The sequence below is a fragment of the Narcine bancroftii genome, chromosome 5 (assembly GCF_036971445.1).
Source record: "Narcine bancroftii isolate sNarBan1 chromosome 5, sNarBan1.hap1, whole genome shotgun sequence".
NCBI classification, from domain to species: domain Eukaryota; kingdom Metazoa; phylum Chordata; class Chondrichthyes; order Torpediniformes; family Narcinidae; genus Narcine; species Narcine bancroftii.
In genome coordinates, this window is record NC_091473.1 from 217,854,608 (window position 1) to 217,872,680 (window position 18,073).

The window sequence follows — 18,073 nt, forward strand, 5'->3', positions numbered from 1 at the left end:
ATCACCTAGTCAACAACTCACACATGCAGCTGCTCTTCATGGTCTACCGCTCAGCCTTTAACACCATTATTCTCTCAGTGTTGGTCAACAAGCTCCAAACCCTGGGCCTCTGCAACTGGATTCTTGAATGCCTCAATGGAAGATCATAGTCAGTTCAAATTGGAAACATCTCCTCCTCACTGACAATCAACACAGGGGCATCTCAAGGATGCATATTTTGCCCAATGCTCTACTCACTCTACACCCATGACTATATAGCTAGGAACAATTCAAATGCTATCTACAATATTTGTTGATGAAACCATGGTTTTTGGTAGAATCACAGTTGGGAATGAGGGAATGCACAGGAGGGAGACAGATCAGCTAGTTGTGTGGTGTCACAACAACATCTTTGCACTCAACGTGAAGAAAACAAGGGAGAGGATTGTGGATTTCAGGAGGAAATTAGGAGGACAAACTCATCAAGGGGTCAGCAATGGAGAGGATCGAGAACCTCAAATTCCTGGGTTGCCAACATCTTTGAGGATCTGTCCTGGAACCCGCATGTTGATGCAATCACAAAAAAGGCTTGCCAATGGCTATGTAAGGAGTTTGAGGAGATTCTGTATGTCACCGAAGATGGTCAGAAACTTCTACAGATGTACTGTGGAGAGCATTCTGGCCAGTTGCATCACTGCCTGGTATGGAAGCACCAACTCAGGACAAAAATAAACTCCAGAGGGCTGTTAACTCACCCTGTGACATCACGAGTGCCAGTCTTCACTCCATCAAGGGCACCTACAAGAGACGGCACCTTAAGAAACCAGCCTCTACACTCAAGGAACCCCACTACCCAGGCCATGCCCTCCTCATTCTGCCACCATCGTGAAACCTGAAGACAAGCAGTCAGCGGCACAAGGACAGCTTCTTTCCCGGCTGCCGTCAGCTTCCACAGACACCACCTTTTCTTTTGGCATTTTTATTTATTCGGTCAGATGATTTATATAAATATTTGCACTGTGATGGTGCGGCAAAACAACAGACTTCACGAAATGCTCATGACAGAGGGCTATCTAATCCCTGTGGTAAATGAGATTGGAGAGTTTCTCAAGGGTATGGGCCACCATCACCACCACTGTCCCCCATCCCTGGTGTCACATTCATGACAAGAATTTACGTGCAAACACCGCACAGCCCACTCCTGCCTCGCCCACAGTTTCACAACCTGAAGGGGGGCTCAGGGCCAATACCTGAAGTCAAAGGGCGAGAGTTGCCCCACGTGGTGACCTGCACACCTCAGGGCCCATGTGACCTCCGGAACCACGTGCGGGGTGCGGCCCCGATGTTGATTGACAGGGGAGATGATTCCCCCGCAGGAACCTCTCTTTTTACCGATCCGTTCGATTTTCCGTTTCATTGCACATTTTCCCGAGTCTGCGGGTCTCTTTTTATTGTTACAGTTGCCAGGGCTGCAGGCCGCAAAACAGACCCACATCCGGCTTGACGGTTGCCATGGCAGCGGAGAGCGCGGTGCTGATCGACAGTTGCCAAGAGAGCATGAGGTGGGCGGGAATGAGTGACGAGGATGGGGCCGAGTGGGGTAATTGCGGGGCACAGCCGCCGACTAAGGGTTCCCAAGTCAACAATTGGCGGAATGAGGTTGAAACGACTGTTCCCAGGGCAGCAGTGTAGTACATGGCAGGGTGTACTGGCGGATCCGGGGCAGTAGAGGGCGAGCCGAGAGCATGTGAACGGATCCCCGGGACAAGCAGGGGGTGGATAAAGGTCGACATTTGACAGTTCCCGGTGCATCATCGGTGGGCGTGGCCTGGGTAGACTGGGGCAGCAGGGGGGTGAGGCCAGAGTAGACTAGTGGTTGTCGACGTCACAGTGGGCGGGCCGGAGTTGACTGACGGTTGCCGGGAGCGCAGGGGCGGGACGAGACGAGGGTGGCCGCGAGGGCGGAGCCAGAGGAGACTGATGGTTGCCGAGGCCACAGTAGGCGGGGTCACAGTTGACTGATGGTTGCCGAAGCGGGACGAGACGTCGGTTGCCGGAGCAGCAGAGGCGGGATGAGACGTGGGTGGCTGCGGGGGCGGAGCCAAAGTAGACTGACGTCATTGCCGGGAGCGCAAGGGGCGGGGCCACAGCGGGCGGGCGGGCAGGAGTTGGCTGACGATCGTCCGGGTCACCGGGGGCGGGGCCAAACGTTTGCTGATGCCTCAGGAGGCGGGGCCAAACGGTCGCTGATGCCGCGGGGGGCGGGGCCAGACGGTTGCCGTGGCCACAGGGGGGCGGGGCACCAGGGGACTGGTCCAGCAGGTAGCGAGGCGGGACGAGATCAGGGTGGACTGACAGTCGCCAGGGGGGGGTCAGCAGTCGCAGTGTGACCGTGACGAGCCACAGGAATGAAGGACCCGGTGGGCTTCCTGCGGCGGCAGCAGGAGGCCGAGAGCGGGGATGGGGCCGAGCGTTGGCAGAGGATGGAGAACTTCTACAACAGGAGGTGAGGCTGTGGCCGTCGCAGCCGGAGCCGGGCGGAATGGCGCAGAGCCGCGACCACGGTCCCTGCTGCAGCCGGTGTAGGCCTCGGCCTCACGAGGTCGACGTGAAAAGACTCTGCTCCTCGGCGGGGGGACGGACTGAGGATCAGGGTCACCCCCTCACATTGTCATCCCACCTCCTCTCCTGGAGTTAATTTAGGCGACCTCATCCGGAGCAGGCCTGGCAGGGATACTGGGACCCTTTCCTGCTTTATCATCCATGAGAATGGATTCGGGTGACTCCTCCTCCTGAGTTGGAGGGTAGGGCTGGTTCAGGATCTGCGTGCAAGGGCGGAGGTCTGTTCCCTTTGAAATGTAGTCAGCCCTGGCTTTCTGTTGAAGGAGAAAAGTGCAGTGAATGTTTGTCAAGGGTTACCAGTGGGATGGAGCAATGCCCCTTCACTGGCCCACATTCCATCAGTGTGGCTCTTTTCATTGTACTCTCTTGTGGTCCAGTTCAGAAAGACAAATTGCATCGTCATCCTCTTCCATTTGGTATATGAGCACTGCCTTGGGAGATGAGACAAGCATTAACTCTTTCTTTAACGCAGGCTTTGGCATCAACTCACAGTGGAGCTGCTGGAATTCACACTCATTCCTTGTTTCCCATCTGGGGACAATCTCTTGCAGGTAGGAGGTGTAATTTTTTTATTAAAAAAAAACTTTCTTTGTTAAACATAGGCAAGGAAAACACCCAATTACCCCATGTTGCTTTCCCAGCTGAATTAGTAGCTCTCGGGCAGTGGTTTTCAATCATCCCCACTGCGCCCATACCATCTTAAGAAATCCTTCACTAACCATAAGATGCTTTGTGTTTAGTGAGGGATTATTTAAGGTGGTATGTAAGTGGAAAAAAGGTTGAGAGCCATTAGTCTAGGGGACTTGATTGTCGATCATCAAGAATAGAGTAGCAGTACCACTGACAAACAGGTTGAGAGCAATGACCTGGGGGGGGGGGAGTGGAGAGTGATTGGGGAGGGGTTGGGATGGTGGGGTGTAAGAGACCAGGGGAGGATGGTGGGAAAAGAGTGAGGTGAGCCGGGGTTGGGAGATGCTTCCTCTGGATGCTGTGTAACCTGCTGAGGTTCTCCAGCAATTTTGTATGCTTGTATTGCACTACAATCAGTGTTTGAAGACTTTCCTGTTTAACTCCATTTCTAGTTGCACCACTGTGGTTGGGATGTTTCCTCCTCTTCCTGCTCCAGTGACAGCTAGTTTTGCACATCACCTCTCAGTCTCCTGCGTGAACCAACCTTGGTATGATCATCCTTGTGAATATGACTGGTGGTAAACACTAAATGTGACTTCTGCTGACAACATGTTTGACAGGAGAGTTAGCTTAATTTGCGGATGTTTTCAATAGTTTTGTAAATGCCTTGAATTTTTGGCTCTAAATCTTAGAATTACCAAATTCCACTGTTTGGATCATCATTAAGAAGAAAGAGCGTACTGGTGAGCTCAGTAATCGCAAAGGGACTGGTTATTCCAAGGAAGACCCTCCACTGCTGATGACAGAAGAATTCTCATCATAATGAAAAAAAATCCCCAAATGGTTGTCCAACAGATCTGAAATACTCTTCAGGAGGCAGGTGTAGTTGTGAATGACTGCTATCCACAGAAGACTTTATGAACAGAAATACAAAGGTGACACTGCAAGATGCAGACTACTGGTTAGCCACAGAAACAGGATGGCCAGATTGAAGTTTGCCAAGAAGTGTTTAAGAGCCTGTAGAATTCTGGAAAAAAGGTCTTGTGACAGATGAGATGAAGATGACCCTTTATCAGAGTGATGGCAAAAGCAAAGTATGGAGGCATAAAGGAATTACCCAAAATCTAAAGCATACCACCTCCTCTGGGAAACATGGTGGTCGGGATGTTATGGCCTAGGCATGTATGGCTGCCACAGATACTGGCACACTCATCTTCATTGATGATGTAACTGCTGATGGCAGAAGTGAAATGAACTTTGAGGTGTATAGAAACATCTGCTCAAGTTCAAGCAAATGCCTCCAAACTCACTGGACAGCACTTCATCCAACAGCATGACGATGATCCCAAACCTATAGCTAAGCCAACAAAGGAGTTTTTCATAGTTAAAAACTTGAAAACTCTTGAATGGCCAAGTCGGTCACCCAATCTAAATCCAAGTGAGCATGACTTCCATGTGCTGCAGAGAAAACTTAAGTAGACAGCCCCCCAAAACAACTGGGAGCTGAAGATGACTGCAGTAGAAGCCTGGCAGAGCATCAGCAGAGAAGATGCTCAGCACCTGGTGATGTCTCTGAATCACAGACTTCAAGCAGTCATTAAGGGATATGCGACAAAGTATTAAACATGACTGTATTAATATATTGTGTCTTAAATATTATGGTGTCCTGAAATGAGAATGAAATGAATAAAAAGTGCTGTAATTTCTACATGGCCAAACCAAAATGTATACAAATACTCTTTTAATAAAATCTGGAATGTGTACTTTAATCACATGTGAATTGGAGCAAAGGTGCAAATAAAGGAAAAGGAATAGTGCCTTTGTCCTAAACATTATGGAACGCACTGTATATTTTTGTTGGGCTTGACTATCCCAATTTCAAAAAGTTTCTGCGAAGAGGTTTGGGATTTTTTTGGTGCATTAATGGCAATAGATAATCAAATGCATTTGTTAAAATATTTTGATCTTTGATGATGAGTTTTTTTTGTTGTTTATAGGAGGCCATAAAATTTGATGTTAAGGTTTGAGTAAATGAAAATAAAGTTTGTTGTGATAATTACACTTTATCTCCTGAATAATTATAAACTGCTTCTGCTTTAAAATAGTGGTTAGTAACTCAATATAAAATGGCAATGTGCTGTGTAAATATGTTGTTGGAACAGATAAATTTATTGCAAATACAAAGCTCCACATAATACAATATCATTTTTGCATTGCAGTTGTATGAAAACTTCATAAGTGATTTTGAGCATAGGTAAGTACTCAGCCAGATGAAAAATGTCACGTGCAAATGTAATGATGAATTTATTTGTTTTTTATGTAGTAGGGTGGATGTTTAGATGAGATTTTTTTTTTCTTGAGATTCAACAGGACAGGACCAACTCCTGGAAATCAAAAGTCGAGGCATCTGGACACAATAAATGGATGCAATTTTTTGGAATATTTTATTTAAATTTTTTAACCTTCCATGCATTCAAATATATTTCAAAATACACACACACTAAATATATATATATATATACATACATATATATTTATTTATATATATATATTTTTATATATATATATATATATATATATAAAAAATACCAAATACATGATGATAATACCCCCAACACCCCCTCCCCCCACCCCCTACAATCCCAAGAAAAGATGAAGAAAAGAAAGTAAATAATAAAAGTGTTAGAAGAAGGGAAATGAGTAAATGCATTCAATTGACAACATTGTGCATCTTTAATATGTAACCTGAAAGTGTTCCAAAATTGAGCACAGGCATTGAAGGGAATCTTGTTCTTCTGGTAGACAACCATCTCTCTATCTCCTAACTCCTTTTTCAATCTATTCTTAAGATACAAATTTGACTCAAAAAACTGAAATTTATTGCCTGTTCTTTGTTCACTTGAGAAAGTTGAGGGGAACTTTCCCTTAAAACAGTTGAGACCAAGCAATGAACGTTTTGGTTTGATGGGTCTGGGATTGCAACTGCTACAAACGAGAAAGTTTGCATCTCAACAGGAATGGGACAAATAACCTTGTATTGGTTGTGGGGTGGGGGGGTGGGGAGGTTTAAGTAAAGGTTTGCAGTGTAATTGAGGATGGGTTTATTTTAAATATTGATGATACAGCATGGTGGAAGTTGATTCCAGCCATTGGAACTCTACTGCCCAATTAACTGACCAACCCCTGTACATTTTAGGAGACCATGCCTAGATTTGAACCTGAGTTGCTGGCATTGTAAAAGTGTTTCACTAGCCGCTACATTAACTGTGCCTCCCATGGTTAATCTAGCTTGGAGGGGAGATGAGGACTGGTAGGTCAAATCAGAAGAGGGAAATATTGTCTGGAAATAGAAAGGGGTTCTGCTGAAGTGTTTTGAGGAAAATAAAGAGAACAGAACAATGAAAGGAATAGCACAGTACCAGCCCGTCAAACAAGATGTGCTGACCTATGGAAACCTACTCCCAGAACAATCTAATTTTTCCTGACCTAGCACCCATATTCTCCTATTTTCTTACATCCATACCCTTATCTAAGTCTTTTGAATGTCCTGATTTCACCAACCTCCCCCACCACCTCTGGCAATACATTCCAGGCATCACTACTCTGAGTAAAGATAATGATTTAAAACTGGTAATGATAAGATTCAATATTACTTTATTGTCATGTACATAAAACACAAAATTTGTTAACTTTTGCCTGTCATAGAGGCACACAGATGCACTAGCCTGGTGCTCCAAACAATAGAGAAAGAGAAACAGAAGAGTATTCTTTCAGAGAGACACAGTGTAGATTTGCATCCTGCTCTCCTGTAACCAATGTATATCAGGACAGAACAGAGCATACATATAAAGGCGCTGACAATGCAGTCAGTAAGGTAAAATGAATAGATGCAGCTAAAGGCCAGAGAAAGCGGACTGCAGATGATCAATCAGGAGCAAAAGAGTTGTTATCGGAATACAGCATTCATGGAGGAAAATGGTGAGTGAACATTTCAGATTAGGACCTTGCATGCAGGCAAAGAGAGAAGAGGACCAATATAGAGCAGTGGAGTGAGACAGGAACAGAAAGTGAATGAAGGACTGAAGGTGGCAAGAATGGAATTTGGAGATGGAGGCAGGTGAGTAATAAATGGAAAAAGTGAAGAAAAAATCAGGCAGATGGAATCAAGTAGGGTGGAGACGGCTGATGGAGGTTGGTAAGCAGGAACACAAAGCCCACTAGTGCTGGCTGATTTCCTCTGATTGCTTGTGTAAGAAAAAGCAACATTTTACACCGAAGGCAGGATGTTTAATAATAAAGGTGTTCTTGCCTTTGAATACTTATTTTCCCCCTGGACTGTTTAAATTCATGTTGTCTTGTCTTTTTTTTAACCATTTCCCTCCTGTTGCATCCATCATCCACTCTCGTATCTTTGCAACACAGGTGTGTGTAGGCGCTTTGATTTAAGCGTTCTGTTGTGCACAGGTAGCTGGTCTGATGCATGGAGGACATGATTTTTGATCCCGTTTTTATCTTGCAACATGCTGAACCGTATAATCTTGCGTGGAACTGACTGAGAGGTGCTTATTTCTCGGGAAGAATCCAGCAATTTGTCCAGTGTTTTGATTCCCTGTTGTATCAATGGAAAGCATTGATTTTTATGATTTTAAGTCGAGTCGCACCATGTTTAGGGCTGAGAAGAAATGCTGCAGATGCTGAAGCCTTGAGCAAATAATGATAAGCTGGAAGTATCCATGGTGGTTCATATTAAGGGGAGGACAAGCTGGAGAGGAACCAAAAGGTATGGGATAGAAGATGGAGGAGGAATGGTGGAGAAATTGAGAAAAAAGCACAAGGTAAAATAAGAGATGGAAATGGTGGATCCAGATAGAGGTGGGGGTTATCTAGGCAAAGAGTGATATCAGCTATATCAAGGGGATAAAAGAGGTGGGGGTAAAAGAAACTGGGGAGGGCCTAAGAGGTGATAGGGAATTGGAACAATGAGAAGCTGGTGGAACTAGTTTGTTGTGGGCTGACATCAGATGAAATCATATCAACTTGTGGAGTGGAACACATCGCCCTATTCATTGCAGCTTTGAAGAATGAGAGAGGATCTCATTGAAATGCATAAAGTTTTGACATGACTCAACAGTCTTAAGGATAAAGAGATGGCCATTTAGGACTCCGATAAGGAGAAACCTCTTCACCCAGTTATGAACTTGTGGAACTTCCTCCCATAGAAAGTTGCTTGAGGCTAGGTTGGATGTGGCCATAATGGCTGAAGGGACCAAGGGGTATGAAGAAACAGGAGGAATAGAGGACTGAAGTGATGTGACCAGCCATGATTATATTGATGGTGGTACAGGCTTGAATGGCTGAATGGCCTCCTGTTCTTATTTTCTGTGATTCAATGGCTTTTCAGCCCAACTTAAACATATTATCCTTCCATAAGTTGAATGAATCTAAATACCCCAATGGTAATTAGGAATCTCTTTGGCTTGGCTTCGCGGACGAAGATTTAGGCAATAAATAAATGAATAGGGTGATGTGTTCCACTCCACAAGTTGATATGATTTCATCTAATGTCAGCCCACAACAAACTAGTTCCTCCAGCTTCTCATTGTTCCAATTCCCTATCACCTCTTAGGCCCTCCCCAGTTTCTTTTACCCCCACCTCTTTTATCTCCTTGATATAGCTGATATCACTCTTTGCCTAGATAACCCCCACCTCTATCTGGATCCACCGTTTCCATCTCTTATTTTACCTTGTGCTTTTTTCTCAATTTCTCCACCATTCCTCCTCCATCTTCTATCCCATACCTTTTGCAGTAGATAATAACATTCAGCATTCTACATTGGAACTGTTCTCCGAAATCCTAAGTGATAGCAGTGGATATGACAGCTATCCTTCACCTGAGTCTTCTTCTTTGGCTTGGCTTCGCGGACGAAGATTTATGGAGGGGGTAAAAGTCCACGTCAGCTGCAGGCTCGTTTGTGGCTGACAAGTCCGATGCGGGACAGGCAGACACGGTTGCAGCGGCTGCAGGGGAAAATTGGTTGGTTGGGGTTGGGTGTCACCTGAGTACATTTAGCAAAAAAGACATGAGCTTGATTTGGATGTGTATTTTTTAAAAATTGTAGTCGCATTATTCAACACAGAAGGTTCACTGATGCTGGGATCAATGCTTTCTCACACAGAATTAACCCATTATCCTTGGTGGAAATTATTCTTCGTGTGGTTCGACAGATGAATGGTATGTTTCTGAACTCCATTGCGGTGTATCAATTTCACCTGTTAGTTTATATTTTGCAAAAGCAAGTCCACATGTTATACAGAGCTTTTAAAATGTAATGTGAAAAATCATTATTTTACAGAATTTTGGCTGAGCTTTGCGGTGTTGAATTTTTTTGTATGCGGGTTGTAATGGACTGGGAGAGGCCACAGTGCAGCAAATGACTCGTGAGCATTAATTCCAATGTTTTGGGAATATGAAGGAATTATAAGGTTTTAAATTCTTAAAGTCATTACAGTGTAAAAACAAGTCCTTGGGTTGACACACTCATAACTATCATCAACTATTTAACTGCACTAAACCCATTTTATCCCCACCCCCCGTGTCTTCTTCAGCTTGCCTCCACCCTGATTCCCCTGGACGGCTTACACACCAGTGGTGATTTACAGCAGCTAATTATCATAGCAACCAGAACACCTGGAAGCTGTGAGAGGAATCTGGAGGAAAGCAAGTGGTGACAGGGATGGCCCTGGAAGTCAGATTTGAGCCTGGGTCTTTTTTTTGCTGTGGAACATTACTAACCACTGCCCTCCTGCTGTTGTATTTGGGATTTCCTGCCAACTGCGATTTTATACTTTTTTTACATAATGAAATACCACGATCAATTGATCATTTGAATTGGGGGAATTGGATTCAGTTGATCTCTCAATTATGCTCTGTCATTCCTTAAGATCGTGACTGATCTCAGATCAAAACATGCAGTTTTGCATCCTGTTATGTGTGGTGAAGGTTAATTAAACAACAAGCGAAAAGTGGTGGTATGCTCGTGATGGCCGATGGTCAGTTTTTTGATGGAAGGAAAGTTTGCAGTGGAATATGAATTGAGTCATAGCATGGTAATGTTGAATAGTTCTGCTCACATCAGTGTTGCTAAAGAATGGAGTATTTAAATAATAAATGGCTTTATTTGTGCCCACCTTCCTAAACTGGAAATGTGTATCTTGACTTCACATTTTGTTGTTTTCTCAGATGCACAAATGGCACTGTCTCTACTGGAAAAAACATGGGAGAAGGTAAACTGGAGGAGGAGGGGTACTAAATAGCTTGTATATTTGAATGTCCATTGTGAACTGTACACTTATTTACTTCGAGTTTCCAGAACCAAATAATAGTCTGGCAACTTTGTGTATGGTTCATGGGGATCAGGAACCATGTAGACGGGAAATGCAAGAATTGCAGATGCTGTAGTAATCTTTAACAAATATTGAGAATGTATAGGGAAAAATGAGGGAGGCTTCTGAATCAGGAGGTGGGGGGAGGGAGGAAGAAAGGGGCATGGCAAGGAGCACTGGTTGCCACATCATAGATGCATACAGGTGGGAGGGTAGAAGAGAAAAAAGCAAGTCCGAGTGACAACTAGGTCAGCAAGGATAACAAAGGTGGGGGTAGAGAGAGAAGCTCTTGCTGAACTCCTTTCGAAGAGAGGGGAAAGTCTTCACATCAGGCATCCCTTGAAGCGACTGCAGTAGAGCAGCTGAATGGAGTATGCGGGAACAAAACCTTGCATTCTGTCTGGCCACTCTCTGTCCAGACTGCATCAAAATCAACTTCTGAAATTTCTATAAACCGCCGCCCTGAGCCTCCCTCCCTCCAGTTCCTCCACCCCTTCCCTCTTCTGTCAGGCAACTACCTGCTTCCTCATCACTTCTCAACTTTTTTTTGTTTTCTATCTTCCCACCTGCATCCACCTTTGATCTCTTCCATGTGCACCTTCGTCCTTGCCCCTTCCTCCCTTCTCTCCTACCTTTTTTATTCAGGCATCTGCCTATTTTTGCTCATACCCCAGCACGAAACATTAGTTATCTTTTTCTTCCTCAGGATGCTGTGTGACCTGCTTTCCAGCATATTTGTGTATTGCAGAGGTGTTGGTGGGTCTCCATCATGATCAGAAATGATCATTGCTTTGATGCAATTTCATTGGAAAATGGAGCAAATCATACTTGAGTGCTTCAGCAGGGATCAGGAGAAATTCTTGTTGGAAAGGGTTCCAAGAATGTTTTCGCTATAAATTCAATTTTATTGAGACTGTACCAAATGCAAACTTGGTTTCACAGAACCATGATCATATATTTATTGGTGATGGTTCTGTGGAAGTAGGCAGTGTAATGCTTTAGAGCAGGGGAGTCAAACTCAAATTCACGGAGGGCCAAAATTAAAAACTTGGACTAAGTCGAGGGCCGAACTAAATATTTATTGAAAATTTTCAACAACATCTGCATGTTTTCTCTTCTTTCAACATATGTAATGTTAAACTTTTTCTTATTAAAATAAATGTTTCATAATAGTTTTGGATAAACTCTTTCCAGAAGCATTAACAAATGAGAAATAAAATATTCAATAAATAATATTTCTCTATAGAGGATTTGTCAAATGTTGCTAGTGTGCTGTCGAATAGTAAAATCTGAGGGCTATTGAGAATGTGGGAGAATAACATGATTCCTGAAACAATCAAATGGGTGACTGATTGTGGGCATGAACTCTAGCAGGGTTATTTGCCATGCCCTTTTTCCATTGGTACAGATATCCTTTGATTTACACACTTTTCAAGTTTTATGCCTAATGAGCTTGTATCCAGGTGCAGGACCATTTTTAACCAGGAATATATTTATCACTGTGACATGAAACTATTGGAAGATCGTTTTATCCTGAGATTAAAGTTCATAATACTTACTCAGGCCTGTGTGCGGGAGGGCGGGGTTTGCGGGCGATCGGGTTGGACAACGACAGTGCGGGGGCATCGGCTCTCGCTGCAGGGCGGTATCTCGGCGGATCAGCGGCCCCGTCACCGTGAGTCGCGGGTCAGCCTGCGGCAGGGAGGGGGAGTGGGCAACGGTCCTGGCGAGGTCAGGCCCCCCCTGAGTTTCTGCTGGACCCGCCTTGACCTGCTGAGTTTCTCCCGGACCCCCCTTGACCTGCTGAGTTTCTGCCGGACCCCCCTAAACCTGCTGAGTTTCTGCCGGACCCCCCTTGACCTGCTGAATTTCTCCCGACCCCTCCCCCTTGACCTGCTGAGTTTCTCTCGGACCCCCCTTTGATCTGCTGAGTTTCTCCCGGACCCCCTTTGACCTGCTGAGTTTCTCCCTTCTGGTGTTTTTACGAGAACCACAGACTTTCGCTCATACATTGATGAGGAGGATCAAGGGCCAAACATTGTCAGGTACCTCTCTGCTGGATAAAGGATACGGTTTAACCCGCTGAGTTTCTCCAGTGTTGGGTTTTCACGAGGTAGAGTCAAAGGGCCGAAGGGCCTGTTTCTGATCTGTAATGTTCTATGAACCCTGCTCTTCTTTCCGTGCCAGTGTCCCAGGACCTTTCCAGGGCAGTCTCCGCGCTCAGGACCGCGCTGGGATCCTGGTCAGCGGTGGAGGAGCAGATGAGCGCGGCTAATCCCGATCCAGCCCACGCCTCTCCCGAGATTGGTGGGGGGTTCCACCCTACCTGCCCGACCAGCCTCGCTCTCCACATGTACTCCGGGCATCCGCCGCTGGTCCGGTGGAAAGGCGCAGGGCGGCCAGCGGCCGGTGTCCCCATCGCCCGGCGGGGAGCCCCAATCTTCCCTCCGGTGTCCTGACTCCATCTGCAGCTCCAAGAAACGCTGTGCCACTGAGGTTCCGGGCGCTGGGAAGCGGCCTTGGCTTCCCCTGACACCAGCCAGGCCTCGCTGCAGTGGGGGGATGGGCGGGGGGACACGACAGCATGTTTATAAAACCACCCACCACTAATTTTCAAGGACCAGGATTTTTCTCTCTCTCTCACCCTGGGACACAGCAGTTACTGTGCATGTTCTATACTGGCACGGCGGCCAGTGGGCTACCTCTAATACATTTTTGATATGATCTTGCGGGCCAAATATAATTATATCGCGGGCCAAATTTGGCCCGTGGGCCAGAGTTTGACATGTGTGCTTTAGAGGACAGAGACTTTGGGGTGGGGGCGGGGTGAGTGGGGGGGGGGGGGTGGGGGGAAGGAGAGATTATCAGCAGGTCACAGTTTAAGGTTTATCAGTGCCTGGGTATATTTCTGGTAGGATCAGGGACAGTATAGCTTGAATATGGTGAACAGAAACTGGTGTCCTTTATTTTTCCTGCACAAATTTCTGTGCGACACTGTTACAATCTGCAAAACCAAAGGAGACTAGTTTATGCCCACTATTTCCAGTTGGCCAGTCAGTTTTTCATGCCAACATATTGCCTCCGACACCATGAGTTTTTATTTTGTACAATCATCTTTGTGGCACCTTGTGAGTGCCATCTGTGAAATCTAGTTACAGTGCATCCACTGGTTTCCCCCTTGTTTATGCCCATACTGCTTCAGAGAATTCTAATAAATTGGTCATGTTTAATTGAGATTAGAAGTGGGTTATATTTGGATGTTATTTCAGCCATGACAGAGTTTGTTCAGTGCCTTGCATGTGAACTTGGGTTGGGGAAAAAGATGCAGCAGTGAGGGAGTTCTGTTTGGGGTACACGAGAGTGCATGGTGTGAGTTGATAAGGAACACAAACCACCAGGTGCATAGAGCTTTTCGGATCAAACAGAAATTGAATTAGTGGATGGCTAACCAAGGCAGGTGAGTCGCAGAGGTAGTTTCCAACAAGGCTTATTAGTTTGCATATCAGAGGATTCAATATCTGCACTGTGCCATCTTGTTAAAGTTGAGTAGAAAAGCGAGGATATAAATCTGCACTTTGTTTCCTGGCTTTAAGCTAATCTCCTATCAACACTTGTACTGAATCCTACAAATGATACAATAATATGCACAACCTTTCTACCAGCTTCAACTCATTTAAGTTCCTGAGCATGTGTATACACTGGTTTAAATTCTTTCAGAAAAAAGACACAATTTGTTTTTAAACTCCAGATGATAGAAATCTATATTTTTTAAAAAAGTAATGGCAATGTGCAGCCAGGTCAAGCATTCACTATGGGAAGAGAGTTTTTTCATACATTTTATACCTCTCATCTTTTTCTCGTGTGTTGTATGTAGCTACAGCAAGACTTTCACTGCATCTGTACGTTGTTCTTGTATATGTGGCAAACTTTGTTGAGAGTTAATTTCTTGGGTCAACCTGAAACTGAACATGCAGTCTTCCCACAGATGTGGCTTGTCCAGCTGAGTATTTCCAGCATGTTTTGTTTGACATTATTTGAGAAAACCCTTTTGGTGAAAATGAAGCATGCTTCAAAATGTGAAATGTCCTGATCACAATGGGTCCCTACTACATGCTACTTTTACTTTAATCTGTCAGGTAAAAGGTGACGATGAAGCTTTAATTCTTTGCAAGACTGCCATCGCTGCCATTAAAATCAAACTTGGAGACCTCCAGGAAACCAAGGTAATAAGGGATTTGAGGATTCAACAAGGGAACAGGAGGGTTGGTTCAGAACTAATGATGGCCTTTTTGCAAGAAGGAAAATGTATAGGGTTTCTAATGGAAGATCACTATTGGATTTCTGCTGAACTCTTGAATTAATGTATGGTTGTGTGTAGAAGAGCACAGTCAAAAGAGAAAACTTGCTTTTACCTCAGAGACTGTGTTTTGGGGATTGTTGGTGCACTAGTAAGTGCTTCTTCCTTTTCCTATGTGAGCTGAAGCTTTAGTGGCACTTTGGCCTTTGATCATGCACTGTCATGTCTGAGAATCAAAAGACTGCGTTCCCTTTGAGTTGCAGTTTGCATGAAAAATTTAACAATGTTGGCTCTTGGAAAATTCTTGAGTCAACATGCTGTGGAGTCAAGCCCCACTTCAGAGACTTGGGCATATAATCTATGCTAGAAATTCAGTGCCAAGAAGGGATTGTAATGTCTTCGATGAAGTAAAACATTCCAAGGTAATTGCCGAAGCATTCGTGAACAATAATTAATATGAAATAAATATTGGGGAAGATGACTAAAAGTTTGGACTCTGCGGTAAGTTTTGAGGGGAGAGAGAGCAGCGAGGTTTATGACCAAATTCAAGCTTGGTATGTAATGGATAGAAAGTTGAAAATTGGTCTGACTTTGCCATAGTGAAGGTCAAGGGTGAGGGATGAATAGCTTTGTGAACGAGAGTGGCAGTATGAACTTTTTTGACACGCTATCGGGAGGTTTGATGCAAGAAGTGCAGTGAACGTTTTCAGAAGCTGTTTTGAATAAGAGATCCACACAAAAGGCGAGTTAGGAAAGGAGACCAAAATTAAAGGGCATGGATAACGTCACCTTCTGCCCAAAAACCCAAGAGATGGAAAAACTGTTGTGCAGACTGGCTGGTGATAGGCTATGGTGATCCCAAGAACCTGCTCTGGGAATGTGAGTGCGCACGATAAACGTTACAATTTTGCAGCTGATGCATTCCTTGGATTGTGGTCAATTAAGTGTCTTGTAATGGAGTGCAAGAAAGCGGATGAGTAGAATGGGCAGATGAAATGTAGCACTGAAGTCTGAAATTATGCACCCTGGAAGAGGTTAGGGGAGGGAAGATAGATTAAATGGCTCCATTTTAAAAAAAGCACACAAGAACAGAGGCAAGGGTGTGCGGATACTTAAATCTACCAGCAGGTGGTAAAACACAAGTTCCTTGGATTTATAAATGGAGGCAAGAATCAAAAGCAGATAGTTTGTGTTGAACCTGTATGAAACATTGGGTAGGCCACATCACAAGTGTTGCATTGAATTCTGGTTACCTCATTTTAGGAAAGATGTGAAGGTCTCAGTGGAATTGATTCTCGACATGAGGGTGAGATTAGAGAAATTGAGATTGTTCTCCTTGGTGTAAGGCAGCTTGAGAAGAATGTTGACAGAGATGAGAAAAACATCAGGTGAAAAAGTAGTCATAATTGTTAACTCTACAAGTGAAATGTGAATTGGACAGGCACTTGGAGGAAAAGAGTGAGCAAATAAAACTGCTGAGACGGGATTGCCCTATAAGGAACCCAGTAGATACTGACCTCAAACTTTTTTATTCATTCTATGATTCCAAACGTTTCTAGTTGTAGGTTCTATCAAACTGGATGCCAGGACAGGTGTCAAAGGGTTTTAGAAAGATTATGATGTGGGAAGTCATGTGTGTACTGCTCAAAAAAAGTCACATTCCAGCATTTGTTTTGTAGCCTTGGAAGTTATGATTCTTCGAGTACAAAAGGGTAATGAGTGAATCAAACTTGGTGTAACAAAGTTATGAACAGCAGAGTTTGATTAAATTTATTCTAACAAGTCAGTGATTGATCCAGCAAAGAAATAATTGTCAATTGCATATCAAGAATGTAGATGCAGTGCACCTCCTGAACCAAGAATAGAGATTTGTGTTTTTGCAATCTCAGGGATAGAAGGTTAGGGTCTAATGGGATACCAAGGTTGCTTTACTGTACTGACTTTCAGTCAAGACCTTTGTTGTCAAAAAGCTTTTGCAAAAAGAATTCTCCTGTTAGAGCAAATATTTATCCCCATCCACGAGCAGTTAAGTAGTCTAACCTTATTCCTTTGTATATTATTTACATCTACTTGCACTTGTGTGAATAAACCTGCTAAACAGTTACTGACTGCATTTCATAAGTAATTCAGTGCTGAGCTATTTGGAAGGGCTTTGGGATGAGAAAGGTTTAACAGAAATACTTTTTTTTCTTCCTTTAATATCGCTAATCAGTAATCACCTGGAAGTGATTACACTACAACGTTCTTGCGAAATGGCCTGGATAATGTTAGTGTTACAACTTTCTTGAATTCTTGACAAAGTTGTTCCTGATTTCTTTTAAACTGGAAATTGGAGTTGCAGTGTGGAAATGTTCACCTTGTAGTGCTGGACATGGCCAAGAAAGACTCCGCTACCACATTAAAAACAGTCGTTAATGACTTTCATTCAAATTCAGCACGCGCCCTTTTAAGGGCAGCATGAGCTCAGTCACCTCGTGCATTGTGACATCATAATCGCTGTCCATGGCGCTCTGGTCAGGAGACATGAGGCAGGGAGAAAACCCTGACAGCACCATCTTTCCATGGCTGCCCCGCCACGTGGTGTTACATGCAGGGCTGGTTTGCCATGAGAGAGTACGCTGGCACACAAACCCCCCCCCAGAACCGGCTACGCGTCCCGCCGCTTGGGTGGGCGGCCCCAGCATTTGGGCGTGGCCGTCTGCACCAGCAGTGATAGGTTTAAGTGCGCTGGCTTCAAACCATCCACGGTGAAAAGTTCATCTTTACCCCCTATGTCCAAAATGAAACTCCTGCCGGTCCGCTGGAGAACCTTGTATGGACCTTCATACAGGCGTTGTAAAGGTGCCGTGTGTGGGCCGCGACGAACAAATATGAATTCTGTCGAGTCCAGCTCTTTGGGACGATGTGTCAGCTGGACGCCATGATGCTGGGGGCTAGCGAGGATAGTTTCTTACTGAGATCTGCCAAAAGGTTCGTGTGCTTGGACGTGACATTGGGCTCCGGGCCAAAGAACACACCGGGCAGCGAGAGCGGCGCGTTGTAGACCAGTTCCGTAGAAGATGGCTGTAGCTCTTCCTTGGGTGCTGTTCTGATGCCGAAGAGGACCCAGGGCAGTTCATCTCCCCAGCCTGGGCCGGTGAGCCGAGCCACGAGGGCGGATT

At 44.8% G+C, this 18,073-nt stretch overlaps 1 protein-coding gene across 4 annotated transcripts in view; it reads left to right on the forward strand.

Annotated features, from left to right (window-relative positions):
* The first annotated feature begins 1,316 nt into the window (after nucleotides 1–1,316).
* The window catches only part of LOC138764861 (26S proteasome non-ATPase regulatory subunit 13-like), a 48,699-nt gene continuing 31,942 nt past the window's right edge, over nucleotides 1,317–18,073 (forward strand). Inside the window, exons 1-6 of one of the 4 annotated variants that reach the window (XM_069941238.1) lie at nucleotides 1,317–1,541; nucleotides 3,074–3,152; nucleotides 5,451–5,485; nucleotides 9,409–9,464; nucleotides 10,473–10,516; nucleotides 14,752–14,838. In XM_069941238.1, coding sequence (XP_069797339.1) covers nucleotides 1,492–1,541; nucleotides 3,074–3,152; nucleotides 5,451–5,485; nucleotides 9,409–9,464; nucleotides 10,473–10,516; nucleotides 14,752–14,838 — 351 coding nt within the window. In that variant the 5' untranslated portion in view covers nucleotides 1,317–1,491. Of the gene's footprint in view, nucleotides 1,542–2,282; nucleotides 2,486–3,073; nucleotides 3,153–5,450; nucleotides 5,486–9,408; nucleotides 9,465–10,472; nucleotides 10,517–14,751; nucleotides 14,839–18,073 lie in introns of those variants that run through there. The other 3 variants (XR_011358331.1, XM_069941237.1, XM_069941239.1) reach the window with 3 other exon arrangements.